The sequence below is a fragment of the Erpetoichthys calabaricus genome, chromosome 3 (genome assembly GCF_900747795.2).
Source record: "Erpetoichthys calabaricus chromosome 3, fErpCal1.3, whole genome shotgun sequence".
Taxonomy (NCBI): Eukaryota; Metazoa; Chordata; class Cladistia; order Polypteriformes; family Polypteridae; genus Erpetoichthys; species Erpetoichthys calabaricus.
In genome coordinates, this window is record NC_041396.2 from 123,963,526 (window position 1) to 123,980,803 (window position 17,278).

The 17,278-nt window shown below is 41.3% G+C and overlaps 1 protein-coding gene across 1 annotated transcript in view; it reads left to right on the forward strand.

Moving 5' to 3' along the window:
* The window catches only part of LOC114649345 (kinesin-like protein KIF13B), a 664,407-nt gene that overhangs the window by 362,983 nt on the left and 284,146 nt on the right, over positions 1-17,278 (forward strand). The window contains exon 21 of the mRNA XM_051924704.1: positions 8,868-8,993. Coding sequence (XP_051780664.1) covers positions 8,868-8,993 — 126 coding nt within the window. The remainder of the gene's footprint in view (positions 1-8,867; positions 8,994-17,278) is intronic.

A 17,278-nucleotide genomic window follows, 5' to 3' on the forward strand; every position in this document is an offset into this window, starting at 1 on the left:
TTTTTGAAGAGATGCTGATGCTTTATTTTGTTGATCATAAAGCGGTTGCTTAGGATTGTTTTTACTTTCATTGTTATATGGAAAGTCACGAATACTTGCATCTTGTGGCTTTTCATTTCTCACATCTGGTTTCAGAGGCACATGCAGGTTAGGTGGATTAGCGATTCTAAATTGGCCCAAGTGTGTGCTTGGTGTGTGCTTGGTGTTTGTGTGTGTCCTGCGGTGGGTTGGCACCCTGCCCAGGATTGTTTCCTGCCTTGTGCCCTGTGTTGGCTGGGATTGGCTCCAGCAGACCCCCGTGACCCTGTGTTCGGATTCAGCGGGTTGGATAATGGATGGATGGATGGTTTATCTGAGCTTCGATTGCATCTTTTAAAGAGCTCTCAATTTTGCTTCGGATTCTGCTATAGCTGCTTCCAAAGCGTATCGAAGCATATTTAATTTTACTTTCATTGTTATATGGAAAGTCACGAATACTTGCATCTTGTGGCTTTTCATTTCTCACATCTGGTTTCAGAGGCACATTATAAGAATGTGGTTTATCTGAGCTTCGATTGCATCTTTTAAAGAGCTCTCAATTTTGCTTCGGATTCTGCTATAGCTGCTTCCAAAGCATATCGAAGCATATTTAAACTGCTTCTTCCATATCTAGAGCCTGTTGCTTTCTTTGATTCTCTTCTTTAGCCAACAGTACAGCATGTGCTGCCTCTTGAGATCTGATGGCACTAGTTGAAATAGTCGCTGAACTTGTGCGACTTTTAGTTTTTACAGAAACTATAGGAGAAATGTCATCTTTCGTTCTGTAATCCCTGAATTGTTTAGAAGAAAAGTCAGGTTTGCTGTTTGAGGCTTTTATTTTGGCATGCTTCAAAAACCCAATTCATTGTATAGTCCATAAATGTATTAAAAGTTTCCATTTTAGCTTCAAAATCCTTTTGTAACATTTTCCGTGTATCTTCGTTACTCCGGAAGGATAAAAGTTTGTTGCTTAACCTTTTATATTCCATTATCAGATTGATGAATTGATTCTCGATAATTATTTTTCCATTTTTCCAGTTAAATTCATTTTCTTGTAAATCCCTTATGATCTTCATCTGACGATATAATTGTTTGTATTTGTAATCCATTTCTGATTGAAGATTAGTTGTCACTGAATTGAATGGCTTTCTGTTTGTTTGGCGTATGATATTTATACTGGATTCCGGATTCAGACACCACGACGATCCCACAAGGCAATGTACTTAAACTCCTTTTTAATTTATACAGTCTTGCAAGGAGCACTAGCAATTCTCAAACATGTCCTACTCAGATCAAAGATTAAAATACCTGTTGAGTTTTTTCAAGTTGTCGTTTTCTTTCGTCGCAGTTCGGTGTCAGGTGTAGAACACGCAGGTTTTCTTTCTTTTAATCCAAGGCAGGTTTCAATCCTCTTCCCATGGGCTCACCACCTATGGGAGGGGCCAAGGAGGTCGGGTGCAGTGTGAGTTGGGTGGTGGCCGAAGGCGGGGACCTTGGCGGTCCGATCCTCGGCTACAGAAACTGGCTCTTGGGACGTGGAATGTCACCTCTCTGAAGGGGAAGGAGCCTGAGCTAGTGCGCGAAGTTGAGAGGTTCCGGCTAGATATAGTCGGATTCACCTCGACGCACAGCTTGGACTCTGGAACCAATCTCCTTGAGAGGGGCTGGACTCTCTACCACTCTGGAGTTGCCCCCGGTGAGAGGCGCCGAGCAGGTGTGGGTATACTTATTGCCCCCCAACTTGGAGCCTGTACATTGGGGTTTACCCCGGTGGACGAGAGGGTAGCCTCCCTTCGCCTTCGGGTGGGGGGACGGGTCCTAACTGTTGTTTGTGCGTATGCACCGAACAGCAGTTCGGAGTACCCACCCTTTTTGGAGTCCCTGGAGGGGGTGCTAGAGGGCATACCTTCTGGGGACTCCCTCGTTCTGCTGGGAGACTTCAGTGCTCACGTGGGCAATGACAGTGAGACCTGGAAGGGCGTGATTGGGAGGAATGGCCCCCCTGATCTGAACCCGAGCGGTGTTTTGTTATTGGACTTCTGTGCTCGTCACGGATTGTCCATAACGAACACCATGTTCAAGCATAGGGGTGTTCATATGTGCACTTGGCACCAGGACACCCTAGGCCTCAGTTCGATGATCGACTTTGTGGTCGTGTCGTCGGACTTGCGGCCACATGTCTTGGACACTCGGGTGAAGAGAGGGGCGGAGCTGTCAACTGATCACCACCTGGTGGTGAGTTGGCTTCGATGGTGGGGGAGGATGCCGGTCAGGCGTGGTAGGCCCAAACGTGTTGTGAGGGTCTGCTGGGAATGTCTGGCAGAGCCCCCTGTCAGAAGTAGCTTCAACTCCCACCTCCGGCAGAACTTCGACCACATCCCGAGGGAGGTGGGGGACATTGAGTCCGAATGGGCCATGTTCCGTGCCTCTATTGTTGAGGCAGCTGACCGGAGCTGTGGCAGTAAGGTGGTTGGTGCCTGTCGTGGCGGCAATCCCCGAACCCGCTGGTGGACACCGGCGGTGAAGGATGCCGTCAAGCTGAAGAAGGAGTCCTACAGGACCCTTTTGTCCTGTGGGACCCCGGAGGCAGCTGATAGGTACCGGCAGGCCAAGCGGAATGCGGCTTTGGTGGTTGCTGAGGCAAAAACTCGGGCGTGGGAGGAGTTTGGGGAGGCCATGGAGAATGACTTTCGGACGGCTTCGAGGAGATTCTGGTCCACCATCCGGCGTCTCAGGAAGGGGAAGCAGTGCAGTGTCAACACTGTATATGGTGGGGATGGTGCGCTGCTGACCTCGACTCGGGACGTTGTGGGTCGGTGTGGGGAATACTTCGAAGACCTCCTCAATCCCATTAACATGCCTTCCAATGAGGAAGCAGAGCCTGGGGACTCAGAGGTGGGCTCCCCCATCTCTGGGACTGAGGTCACCGAGGTGGTCAAAAAACTCCTTGGTGGCAGGGCCCCGGGGGTGGATGAGATACGCCCGGAGTTCCTCAAGGCTCTGGATGTTGTAGGACTGTCTTGGTTGACATGCCTCTGCAACATCGCATGGACATCAGGGACAGTGCCTCTGGATTGGCAGACCGGGGTGGTGGTCCCCCTCTTTAAGAAAGGGGATCGGAGGGTGTGTTCCAACTACAGAGGGATCACACTCCTCAGCCTCCCTGGAAAAGTCTATTCAGGGGTCCTGGAGAGGAGGATCCGTCGGATAGTCGAGCCTCGGATTCAGGAGGAACAGTGTGGTTTTTGTCCTGGTCGCGGAACAGTGGACTAGCTCTATACCCTTAGCAGGGTCCTGGAGGGTGCATGGGAGTTTGCCCAACCAGTCTACATGTGTTTTGTGGACTTAGAAAAGGCATTCGACCCTGTCCCTCGGGGAATCCTGTGGGGGGTACTCCGAGAGTATGGGGTACCGGCCCCCCTGATAAGGGCTGTTCAGTCCCTGTACGATCGGTGCCAGAGCTTGGTCCGCATTGCCGGCAGTAAGTCGAACCCGTTTCCAGTGAGAGTTGGACTCCGCCAGGGCTGCCCTTTGTCACCGATTCTGTTCATAACTTTTATGGACAGAATTTCTAGGCGCAGCCAGGGTGTTGAGGGGGTCCGGTTTGGTGGGCTCAGGATTGGGTCACTGCTTTTTGCAGATGATGTTGTCCTGTTTGCTTCATCAGGCCGTGATCTTCAGCTCTCTCTGGATCGGTTCGCAGCTGAGTGTGAAGCGGCTGGGATGAGAATCAGCACCTCCAAATCCGAGACCATGGTCCTCAGCCGGAAAAGGGTGGAGTGCCCTCTCAGGGTTGGTAGCGAGATCCTGCCCCAAGTGGAGGAGTTCAAGTATCTCGGGGTCTTGTTCACGAGTGAGGGAAGAATGGAGCGTGAGATCGACAGGCGGATCGGTGCGGCATCCGCAGTAATGCGGGCATTGCATCGGTCTGTCGTGGTGAAAAAGGAGCTGAGCCGCAAGGCGAAGCTCTCAATTTACCAGTTGATCTATGTTCCTACCCTCACCTATGGTCATGAGCTATGGGTAGTGACCGAAAGAACGAGATCGCGAATACAAGCGGCTGAAATGAGTTTCCTCCGCAGGGTGTCTGGGCTTTCCCTTAAAGATAGGGTGAGAAGCTCAGTCATCCGGGAGGGGCTCAGAGTAGAGCCGCTGCTCCTCCGCATCGAGAGGAGTCAGATGAGGTGGCTCGGGCATCTGATCAGGATGCCTCCTGGACGCCTCCCTGGTGAGGTGTTCCGGGCACGTCCAACCGGGAGGAGGCCCCGGGGAAGACCCAGGACACGCTGGAGGGACTATGTCTCTCGACTGGCCTGGGAACGCCTTGGGATTCTCCTGGAAGAGCTAGAAGAAGTGGCCGGGGAGAGGGAAGTCTGGGCATCTCTGCTCAAGCTGCTGCCCCCGCAACCCGACCTCGGATAAGCGGGAGACAATGGATGGATGGATGAAGGTTTCAATCCTAGGCAGGTTTTAATCTCAGGCAGGTTTTAAACTTTAGTGTAGCCGCCGAAGCGTAAGACGAGATCAAGCACGGGTAAAACGCGTGTCGAAAGAGATCTCTCCGTCCAAAAGTTCGTTTAAAAATTATTTAGTGAAAGTTAAAAGCAAATAATCCACACAAGAATAAAAGAAAAATAGTTACACACGTAGAATAAAAGGCAAAAAAAGAAAAATGTATCTTCTCTAAACTTAGCTTTTCTTGAGAAACTTGTTATTTTTGTACTTAAAAGTTCTTTACTTCTTCTTTCTATACTTAAAGGTTCTTAATTTCTTCTTCTGTACGCCTTAAGCGTACAGTATAGTACTTAAATAAGCACTGTTTTCTTAGAGTTGTTTCACACACTCAAAAGGTCTGTTGGCCCTCAGGCATGGTCACGGTTTAAAACTGTATGCCTCTACACCTTACACATGGCAAGGCTGTCACTAACTGAAGAATAATGTTTACTCAAAGCTATTAGAAATGGCAAGAATTTATCAATTCAATTCTACTTATGGGGGTTATAGGAACCTCCCATAGATTATGCATTGTCATCTAGTAAAATATTTATGAATCTTATATAACTCAGAAAATGGCTCTTACATGTAGTATAGAATATAATAGTGTGGTAAAGAAAGGTTCTCGTGGAGCGCAAACACAAATATCGGCAGTTTCTTTGCAGGCTTTGTCGATTTTCGTAAAGCATTTGACTCAGTTGATCGAGATGCCCTGTGAGATATCCTGAGGGTTCGCAGGATCCTCTCGAGGTTGATGGATATCATGGCCGGCCTGTACACTGGAACTGTGAGTGCTGTGCAGAGTGGAGGAGAACCTCTGTGTTTTTTCCAGTTGATTCTGGGGTTCGTCAGGGGTGTGTTCTTGCTCCTACTCTGTTCAGTGCTTGAGTGGACTGGTTGTTGGGCAAGGTCGTGGGTTCCAGCATCTGTGGGTTATCTGTTGGTGAAGAAAGATTCACTGGTCTTGACTTTGCTGATGATGCTTTAATCTTCGTGGAGTTAAATGGAGGCTGTAATTAGGGCTATCGAGAGACTGAGCGAGGAGTCTGAGTGTCTGGTCTTGCATGTGTACTGGATAAAAGAAAAACCAAGATCCAGGCCTTTACTGACCTCTTAGTCACAGCCATCAGAAATGTGTCTGTCTGCTGTGTATGTGTCTGATGGATTTGGAGAGCATGGGGGGCCATGAGGTTGCTGGAAAAGGGGTGTGTGGCGCTCCCAATATCTATGCAAAGGACGAAGGTCCAAGTCTTTAGAGTCCTGGGGCCTCATGCATAACGCAGTGCATAGAATTCACACTAAAACATGGCATAAGGACAAAAGTGGAAATGTTCGTATGCACAAAAAAATCCAGATGCATAAATCTGTGCGTTCGCCAACTCCCACATTCTTCTGCTCCATAAATCCCTGTCAACGTGAAAAGTAACACACGTGCACGCGCCTGCTGTCACTCTCCAAACTCCTCCCAGAATTATGCCTCTTTGAATATGCACATCAATGTAAATAGCCCTTAAGCTCAGCGTTCTGTGGAAAGGCAATGGCAAAAGCACGGGGGGAAATAGAAGAATTTCAGCGAATACCAAGTGGAGGCAAGGAAAAACATACTATTTGTTGGTTTAAACAGTGGTATAAACAACAAAAGGAAGTTGATTGCGTAACATAGAGTGTTGGAGAAACTCTAAAGCTCAAGTTCACAAAGTCGCACAGTGCCCGAAATAAAAAAGAAGTTGTCAGATATTAAAGTTGCTGTGAAAAGGCGAGTCGTAGCCCACCGTTTGAGTGTCATATGAAAGCTTATTAGAGTACAGAGAAAAAAAAAATAGGCACACAGTGGGGGAAAAAAGCATGAAATGTCAACTTTAATCTTGAAATGTCCACTTTAATCACGTAGTTTATTTTGTCATTAAAGCAGAACATCGTAAACTTCATCTTTAAATCATTTAATTTACTAGTTTCTCAAATACCATCGTAAATATACATTCGTAATATTACAACTCTCTGAATAATTAAAATACTGAGATGGATACTTGATATCATTTTCATGATGATAGAAGTTAAAGCATGTTATTAAACATGGGAACACAGTGGTGCAGTGATTGTTCATGCCTCATGTGAAATGCTTGCTGCACCATGCGCGACCTTCGATGAAATAATTTATTGCTGCAGTACTGTCTCTTTCATATGTACTAACACCCAATTCCTGTCCTTCCTTTTCTTTCTCCAAATACCCAATCACCACTCAATCAGCTCTGCAATAGATGTAAAGCCATCTGTAAGCTTAGAATGCCGATTCTTCAGAACTTTTAAGGAACATTGAAATATCTTCGTAGTACATGTTTAATTATTCTATCCATCTATCCTTCCAGTGTCACGCCAGCCCCAGCAAGAATATAGAGCGAGGCAGGTACAGTCCGTGAACGGAGCGCCAGCTCCTTGCTAGCACTGCGACACTGTGTCCTAATGTTTAATTATTGACAATATAGATTATTTAAATGAAGTTAAAGTTTTATCTGTATAATATAATAAACATATTTTGTTGCATTTCATCTTAAAAATGATATCGTCATCATATGTAAATACACGCTTTATAAAGTGGCTTAGGTTGTGCAATATTATAACTGTATCGCAAGTTTGCAGTGAGGTAATTGTACTTATAAGTACAAACAGTCCTACAAGGTGCGCTTGATGGACTGATTGAGTGCATTTATAGTTCTTGGGATGAAACTGTTTCTGAACCGCGAGGTCCGTGCAGGAAAGGCTCTGAAGCATTTGCTTTATGCGAGCAGTTCAAATAGGCAGCATGGCCGAGGCAGCGTGTGTCTGATGCTGTATACCAGTAATTCTCTTTCTGATCAGCTGCACTAGAGCTGTGATTCCACACTCGGATACAGTGATACAAATACTCTTGAGTGGTGCAGTGAGAGTAATATGGAAAAAGATGTTCCACTGTGGCAACCCCTAACGGGAGCAGCTGTAAGTAGAAGAAGAAGAAGAAGAAGAAGAAGGTGCAGTGAGAGTAACAACGTTAAAGCAGCTATGGTGTTTGGAATAATTTGGCCATTCCGTGGACCATTATATTGTTACAGGTTAATTACAATCAGATGCCTTAAACTAATAAACAATATGCGGTTAATTTCAGTGTATTTATAAAGCCGCGTCAGGGATGTGCATCTAAAAAAGAAAGGGAAACCACATGGAACAAAAGCACTGCTTTGATGCTGGGTGCCGCCAGCAAAACCGAGCAGAGAACTGAGTACGCCAGGGTTTTAGCTAGCATGAAAATGTGTGTGGTTTTACGCCAAGTTTAGGTTTTATACATCGTGATTTGAGCGTGGAAATGGGAGTACGCAACATTTTTGTGCGTATGCACTGTTTATACATGAGGTCCCTGGTGCTTCCTTTCTTACTATATGATTGCAAGACCTATATGATTGCAAGACATTGACGCTATCCAGTGACGAAGACTGGACTCCTTCAGTACTATCTCTCTTTGGAGAATCCTTGGGTACTTCTGGTTTGACTTTGTATTGAATAAGAGGTTGCTCATGGAGTCCCGAATGAGGCACATTACCTGTATTGCCAGTTACGGCAGTACGGTCATGTGGCGCGATTCCCCGAGGGTGATCCGGCTCACAGGATCCTCGTTGAGGACCCGAGTAGCTGGACCAGGCCAAGGGGATACCCACAAAACACCTGACTGCGGCAGATAAGGGTCATTTCCGGAGGGTGGAACTAGACCGCATGTCTGCCTGGGGGTTTGCCAAGTAGGATCCTGAGCTGTTTTGTTGTGTGGTATGTGCGGTTACGCGCTGTACCAGTACATGCTCCCCAACAAGACTTGACGTGACCTGACATGTAGGTGACAGTGTCAAAGTCTCATGTATCCTGTCTTCCATCAGTGGAAAAGTCTGGTAGTTTTACAGTAAAGTTTGAAAAATATTTTCATTGCATACTGTATATCAAAATTTCAAGTAAATTCATTCATAATAAAATTCAAGCGTTTTGAGTTGAAATTGTTCAGTATTACTCAGCAATTTATATAGCAAATGTGAAACCACTTTTTCATTAATCAATTTGTATTTACTATATCTGTAACCTAATGCTATTGTGTTTATTATTAAAGAAATGTGCAATGCCATTGCTATTAACATTAACCGATATTGTGCATTAGTTAGTCCAGATTTATATTAGGTTGACTATATTTCTGATTAAAATGTGACATTATTAATATTGTTAACATTTTCATCCTTTCAATTTAGAATAGTATCTCAGTGTTTATTGAAGAGCTTTATGGTGTTTGCATTCACACTGTTAACATTTTGATTATTCAATGATTCAAAATGTTTTCTTTGCAGATGGTGGGACGACTACATGTGGAACTGTTCAGGGTGAGTGAAAATATGCAAGAAAGGTTGGCTGGAGGAGAAACTCCTGAAAATACTGATGAGAATGTAACTCCACAAAAAACATTAGTATGTGTGGTGAGTATTCTGGTTTACAAATGATTACATTCAGAAATTTAAATTATTATAAACTACTATTAACTTGACATTGTCTAAATGCCCCAGCTCCAAAAACCTTTTCGATGAAAACTGTTTTATTTCTTGTCACGTTCCATGTTTGGATCAAATCAGATGTGTAATCCTTTATATGGAAAAATCATCTTTCATAAAATGTAAACAGAGAGAATAGTCAGTGCCTAAAAGTAATTTAATTGATCTGTTTAATTCATTTGATAAATTATAAATTGTATTACAGGCAATTTTTTTACATTTGTGAGACTGTCAGTTAAACAGGATAATATACTGGATGCTGACAGATATTTGTATCCTATAGTGCTTAACATTTCCTTTGACTATTTAAAAAGTATTTATGGTGCTTTAAAGTGGGAGTTATTTCATTGAACTATTCACCATAGCATAGTATATATATTTTTTACTTAAAATAATAATTAGACACTTTAAAATAAAGAGATAAAAGCTAGACCAATTAGAACTTGCCATTTACCACTGCAGTTTTTTTAGCTTGTCAGTTTTATTCAATAAACTTCTCCAGAATAAGATAAATTTAAATTTGGATGGTCCTCAAAGTACTACTATCTACCACACTACTTTTTCCATATGTCTGTGGTTTTCTTGCTAGAATTTTTTTTTTTCTTACAATGTTGTTTCTTGTTGTCTTTTACCCCAAATGAGGCCTCTCAAGCGTAGTATAACTGCCTGGATTTGTAATCCACATTTCAGGATGTATAACTTAACATGTAATCCAGTTAGACTCTTTAAGCACTTCTGAACACTGTCTAGATGTAAATAGTCTTTCAGTCCTTCTTCTAAACTGATTTCCCATTATGTGTTTAAGTCTAACCATTTTATTGTTTACATACAGTATAATACCTTACATTTACTTTCACTAAATTTTATTCACAGATTTGTTCCAGCCTGAATTCTGTAATGATTTTGCAGATCCGAGATTATCTGCTGTTCCACCTAGTATCATCTGCAAACTGTATCAGTTTATTTTTTATTGTCCTATAAAGATCATTTATACATATTAAAAAGATCAACAGTCTTAGCACAAAATCCTTAGGGATTCCAGTTTTACCATCATCAATAAGAAAGAATGAATTAAAAGGATAGGTATTAGGGTTAAAATTAGGGCCCTAATATTATACAACTGTTTCTTCTTTGTTATTTCCTTTTTATCTAGTTACCTCATAGCCATATTTAATTTCTTAACGCTTCTAAATTTTTATGTAAAATGCTTTGAAACCTACTTCACTACTTGTTCAATTTTCACACCTAAACATTTGTCCCAGTTTATCTTTACTTTAGTTTTCTTTATATGCTCACTTTTCTGTATTTACCCTACTAAGATGAAACTTCACAATTTTAGTTACTGAACAGGCACTCTTATAAAATACTATGATATTATGATAGCTGTATTTTAATAACTTATTTGCCACTTCCCCATGAATTTGATGTTTTAAGAAACTTAGTTTAAAAAGTTATTGCATTGTGTGCTCTACTATATCTAAGGGTAGTACAGTAAAATTTACATAACTAATGCCCCTGATTACATCTATACTAATAGTATTTTCTACATGAGGAGGTCTATAACACACTCCCTGTATCAACCCTCTATCCTTATTACTTTCTAGTCAGTTCTAAATGTCTTCACTATAGTGTGAGTCGCCATCAATTTGAAGCAAATACATCCATCCATCCATCCATTTTCCAACCCACTGAATCCGAACACAGGGTCACGGGGGTCTGCTGGAGCCAATCCCAGCCAACACAGGGCATAAGGCAGGAACCAATCCCGGGCAGGGTGCCAACCCACCGCAGGACTCACACAAACACCAAGCACACACTAGGGCCAATTTAGAATCGCCAATCCACCTAGCCTGCATGTCTTTGGACTGTGGGAGGAAACCGGAGCGCCCGGAGGAAACCCACGCAGACACGGGGAGAACATGCAAACTCCACGCAGGGAGGACCCGAAGCAAATACATATTCAATTTATTTTTATAATGATAGAGTAACAATAACATATTTTACGTTTTTTTTTTTTTTACATGTTTTTACATTTTTCTTAAATCCAAAGTGGCACAATGCATGGCAACTAATAGGGTAGAAAAGTATAAAATTTCATAAGTGTTAAACAAAATTAAAGCAGTATATACTAAAAAGCAACTAATGAGATAAATAAATCTCAACTGACCCAGATAATGAAATTGATGTGGTCTCTTTTATTAATAAACTGATAAACAGTGTTACAGTACTGATAAACAGTGTTTACCCCCTTGGAAATGTTAACATTTTGTTATTATGCAACATTGAAACACAGTGGATTTAACCATTTTATATTGCTTAATCTCAAAAAAAAAATTTAAATTCATTATGATTCAATGTTGTATAACAGTGATACTCAATAGGCAAACTCTGGTCCAGATCTATATCCAAATATAATTTAATCTTGACCATGAACAAAACAATAGTTTAATTATTGTACTTGTTTGTTTTCAGCACACAGTTAAAAAACACTATTTAAACTGTCTTCAAAGCACTTGTTACTAATTTTCTTCTATCTGGTTCAGTCACAGAAGCTGTAGTGATCTGTGTGTGAACTTGATGACTGTTGCGCCAGACCTCAGCTTGTCACTTTAGACAGCGTTAGCAAGCTCTGCCTTAAACATCCAACTTAGCAAAGGATATTCTTAGCAAACTGACAATAACTGAAACTCATAGAAAAAAAAATGACATGTTCAAAAATGTTCAGCACAAAGAAAGGAAGGCTAACAGTGAAAACCATGGTTTTAAAGACAAGTGGACTGAAAAGTATGCCTTCATTCTTCCAAAAAAAATTTGAAACATTGTGTGGGTCTTGGGTAAGCATAAGAAACTCTTGTCTACAGTATTGCTGAAATAGTGAAGGAATGCTCGAGTGAAGTGATACAAGTTATGCTTGATGGAAAACGAAAAGATAAATGAAGATGAACTGAAATAACTGCTGAAGATTTACTTAAGCAAATGAATTATGCTAGTAAAAAAGGAAATCAACGAACATCACAGATAATGTGCAACAAGTTATGCTTGACGGAAAACGAAAAGATAAATGAAGATGAACTGAAATAACTGCTGAAGATTTACTTAAGCAAATGAATTATGCTAGTAAAAAAGGAAATCAACGAACATCACAGATAATGTGCAATTTATTGTCTTTGTTACATTTTATGATAAAAAAACAGGCAGAGTTTTGTGAGGATATCTTACGTCTGAAAACTTTTCATGGCCACACAAGAGGGGAAGAACTTTATGAAGTAATAATTCAGATACCGAGAGAGAGAGATTTACTTTGAAGCTTGTGGTGTCAATAGCTACTGGAAGAGCACCATCCATTACAAGAAAAGAGAAGAGCTTGGTGAAATGCTTGAAAGATCATCACCCAGACCTGATATCCTGTCAGTGCATAATCCACCAGATAGTTTTGTATGCCAGTCTAGGAGAACCATACTCAGAAGTTAAGACAACAGTTATGAAAGTTGTCAATTATTTGAAAGCATAGCATTCTTTATTTTGCGTATTCCTGGCAGAAGTTAGTGTAACATTTGGTGATTTACTTGTTCACATTAATTTTACGTGGTTCAGCAAGTGCAGGGTATCGGAAATTTTTTTTGGTCACGCAAAAAGAACCGCTAACTTTGTCTGTCTGAACAATACAATGCAAGAGCTGAACAAATTGTGGATTTCATGCAACACGAAAAGATAATGGAAGTTGTTGCTTTTTTGTCTGATATAACATCCCACCTCAATGTCCTCAAGCTCCAGACTATAAACACCACAATATGTTACCTCATGTCAGCAGTACATTCTATATACTGTATCATGTCAGCAGTACATTCTATATACTGTATCATATTTAAATACTGGTAAGGTCAGGTTGGTGAACTGCACCCACCACACGACGAAACAGCTCAGGATCCTGGTTGGCAAATCCCCAGGCAGACGCACGGTCCAGTCCTACCTTCTGGAAATGACCATCTATATGCTGCAGCCAGGTGTTACGTGGGTGTCCCCTTGGCCTGGTCCAGCTGCCTGGATCCTCTACAGTGAGGATCCTGTCAGCCGGATCACCCTTAGGGAATTGCGTCACATGACCGTACTGCCGTAACTGACGCTCCCTCACAGTGCAGGTCATGTGCCTCATTCGGGACTCCATGAGTAACCGCTTGTTTGACACAACAGTCAAACCAGCAGTACCAAAGAATTCTCAGAAGAGAGACAGTACCAAAGGAGTCCAGTCTTCATCTCAGGTCACTGGATAGCACCCATGTCTCGCAACCATATCACAAAACAGGAAACACCAGGACTCTAAAGACTTGGACTTTCATCCTTTTGCATAGATATCGGGAGCACCACACACCCCTTTCCATTGACCACATTACCTCCTATGCTCTTCCAGTCTGTCTACTGACTACCTAATCTGTCTCAATTAGCTTTTCTTTGCTTTAGTCAGGGTTATTGAGTTATTAATGTGCTCTCTGGTTTGCAAGTAATAATAAGTTCAGATAAGTAACCCGGACCTTGGCCATTTAAGGCTTTATATGTTAAAAGGAGGATTTTAAAATCTGCCCTAAATGACCGGGAACTGGAGTTATGTATTCGTATTTTCTTGTTCTTGTAATAATTCTTGAAGCAGCATTTTGGATTAACTGGAAGCTGTATAAAGAACAATTTGAACATCCAGTGAATACTGCATTGCAGTAGTCAATCCTATTAGAAATAAATGCATGAATTAATTTCACAGAATCCCACATATTTAGAAAACACCTTCATTTCCCAACATTTTTAAGATGGAAAAAATATAATTTAGACAAATCTGTAATAATGTGTGCTTTAAATGACATACTAGAATCACAGATATCTCCTAGATTGTGGGCTGATTCAGTAAAATTAATTGTGATTCCAACTGAGTTAAATGATGACAAAATATTGTTGCGATCAGCATTATTCCTTCCAATAATGATCATCTCTGTTTTATCTGTGTTTAAAGACAAGTACTGTAATTCTCATCCATCCACTCCTTTAATTCATTAACACAACTAATTAAAGAAAACATCGGAGAAACATCATTTGGTCTAAAAGAAAGGTATAACTGGGTGTCATCAGTATATGAGTGAAAATTAACATTATGTTTTCTAATGATAGTTCCCAGTGGAAGCATGTAAAGTGAAAACAGTAAAGGTCCCAGTACTGAGTCTTGTGGGACACAATATCTCAGTTCTGTGTATAATGATGGAGTACGTGTAAGCACATTTCAGTACATACTGGAATCGATTTGATAAATAAAAACTAAACTGTAAGGTGTGACTGAAGCTGATTGGTGACTACTTTTTTCAAGTGTTTTAGAGAGAGAGGGTAAATTTGAAATGGGTCAATAATTATTGGGTGGGTCTAGGTCTGACTTTTTAAGTAATGGCTTGATGACTGACACTTTTAGTGCATCAGGTACTGTGCCATGCAATAATGAACTATTAATAATGTTAAGAATGGGTGCTGCAAGAACATCCATTGTGCTCTTTACTAGTTTTGTTGGCACTAGATCTAGGGAACTAGTAGATTTAAATTTAGAAATTAAAGTTAAGATCTCCTGTTTTGTCACAGGATTAAAATTTCTAATGTGTTGAATGTAAGGTGTGACAGGGTCTGCCAAGCTAGTATGTAGTTTGCACTGTGATGCTGAAATCTGGGATCTTATATTTTTAATTTTCTCATTAAAGAAGTTCATAAAGTTTGTACTGCTAAAGTTTATTGGTATTTTGCACTGTAGATCTGAATTCCCATTTGTTAAATTATCCACTGTTCTAAATAGTACCTGAGGATTTTTTGTAATTGTTATCTTTTATTTTAGAATAGTAGTCTGAGCAAGCTTTAACACTAGAATTATCAAAGCCTACGAAAAAACTTGTAAATCTGGCCCACCTTACATCCCTTCGCACCTCTCCGTCAGCGTCTTTTGTCCTGTAAATGTGCCGATAAAGATATACAGCAAGCAGCCTGCTATTCCATCCCCCCGCTGCCGCAGAACGTGCACAAAGTTCTCCCAGCTCATGCCTTAATTATCTGGGAATGAAATGCTGGAGTTTTAGAGTGGAAATAATAGATCATTATTTGGAACACATGCATTTCACGTGTGTTCCGTTTCTACAATAATCTGTGTAAACACATTGTTAAAACAGAAACGTTTTTCATGTTTTAGTAATAAATGACAAAATGTAGGCATAAACTACAGGTATATAATGTGTGAAGCCTGAAGTCCAAAGATCAAATAAACACTTTCACAAAAGGTTCAAGGACGATACAACAGCTTCCGTGGTGTAGCAGTAAGAATTGCTGACTTGTAATTAAGAGTCCCCAGTTCGATCCTGACTGCCTCTTATATTTACTGTTTACCATTTTCAGTAGTGAGCTGCTCTTATTGTTAATATTATACAATAAACACATTTGGTTTGCATCTGTAACAGCCTATAAAAGTTAGCATTTTTTTTTCACTTTTATTCACTCAGTCACGATCACAATACATACTACCGCCCCAGGGATCTAACGCTGTTACTTTTTATCTGAAACTGGGAATAACTGTAGATGTGAGTGGTGTTTTGAGGCAATGGAACTGAATATTCTCTGATCTGGATGAATAAAAGCTGACGCACAAAGGCTGGTGAATCTGCTTGATTTTTTTTTTATTCAGTTTTATTGAGTGTTCCTGTTCATGTTGAATTAGTATGCACCTTTTGGTCCATGATGTCAAAGCTGCACTGACAAAAAAAAACACAGAGACATAGGTATATGATATGATATTTGGAATTATTCATTTTATGACCTGTATAGTACATTTCGGAAAACATTGTGGCACGGATGCAACATTATTCATATTATTCATATTCATTCGCATAACATCTTGCGGTTGTAATCAGTGACCTCGTGTTACCCCCCAAGCCCCCCCCCCTCCCCCCCCCCCCCCCCCCCCCCAGATCTTGCCAGTCCCCACATGTTGCTGTATGTTGGTGTTTCTTTGGTACTCCAGGACATGCAGAAGAGAGGTCAGTTCAGCGCTATATGCAATCATCAAATTCAAATGTTAACACTTCACACACACACACAAGGACCGTCCTTCCTACACTTAAGACATGTGTACCTGTTGCAATATACACACTTCTCTCTATGCTGTGGTTTCTATTACACACCTGAAAGAAAGAGACAATATATGTGACATTTTGAAGAAATCATTTTATGACCTGAATAGAACCAATCAGAAAACATCATCGCAGTAATGCAATATTATTTGAAAACAAACAGCGTCAGATCGGGTGTGAATTTATGCTGGCGCTGTTAGTTAGAGTCAGAGCAGGAGGGGCCGGAGTGGGGATTAGGGTGTGGAGATCGTGATTGAGAGAATAAAACTGAAAAAAGCTAACTTTTACAAGTACCATAAATTTATACCCAGTGTCCCATATATTTGTGTCTTTCTTTTTTGCCCGGTGCTGCGTTGACGTCATGCAACAGAAGGCGTGAGCTTATTCAGTGCGAACACGCAGGTGGCCAGTTGTGGTGTGCTATAACAAGCTTGACCTGGCGGCGATCGACGCAAATATACTGGGCAAGGCATGTATGGGGTCCATTGAGAAAAGAAGAGTGTTCATGGCTCACCTTGCAGAGGAACTTCGTCATCGCATCTTACTAGAAAAGGCGATGGAAAAAGAAAAGGAGGATGCAACATCGACAAGCTTCTGTTCCAAGACAGCCGCTTTCCACAGGAAAGTAAACTGAGTCAGTGTCAGGTGCCCTTTCAATGTAATAGGAATAAAAGCATAGAGAGAAGTGTGAACATTGCAACAGGTACACATGTCGTAAATGTAGGAAGGACGGTCCTTGTGTGTGTGTGAACTGTTAACATTTGAATTTGATGATTGCATATAGTGCTGAACTAACCTCTCTGCACTATTCTTTCCTCTGCATGTCCTGGAGTACAAAAGAAACACCACCATACAGCAACATGTGGGGACTGGCTAGATCGGGGAGAACAAAAAAAAAACATGCGGTCACTGATTACAACCGCAGGATGTTATGCGAATGAATATGAATAATTTGAATAATGTTGCATCCGTGCCACAATATTTTCCAAAATGTACTATACTGGTCATAAAATGAATAATTCCAAATATCATATATACCTATGTCTCTGTTTTTTTTTTTTTGTCGTCAGTGTG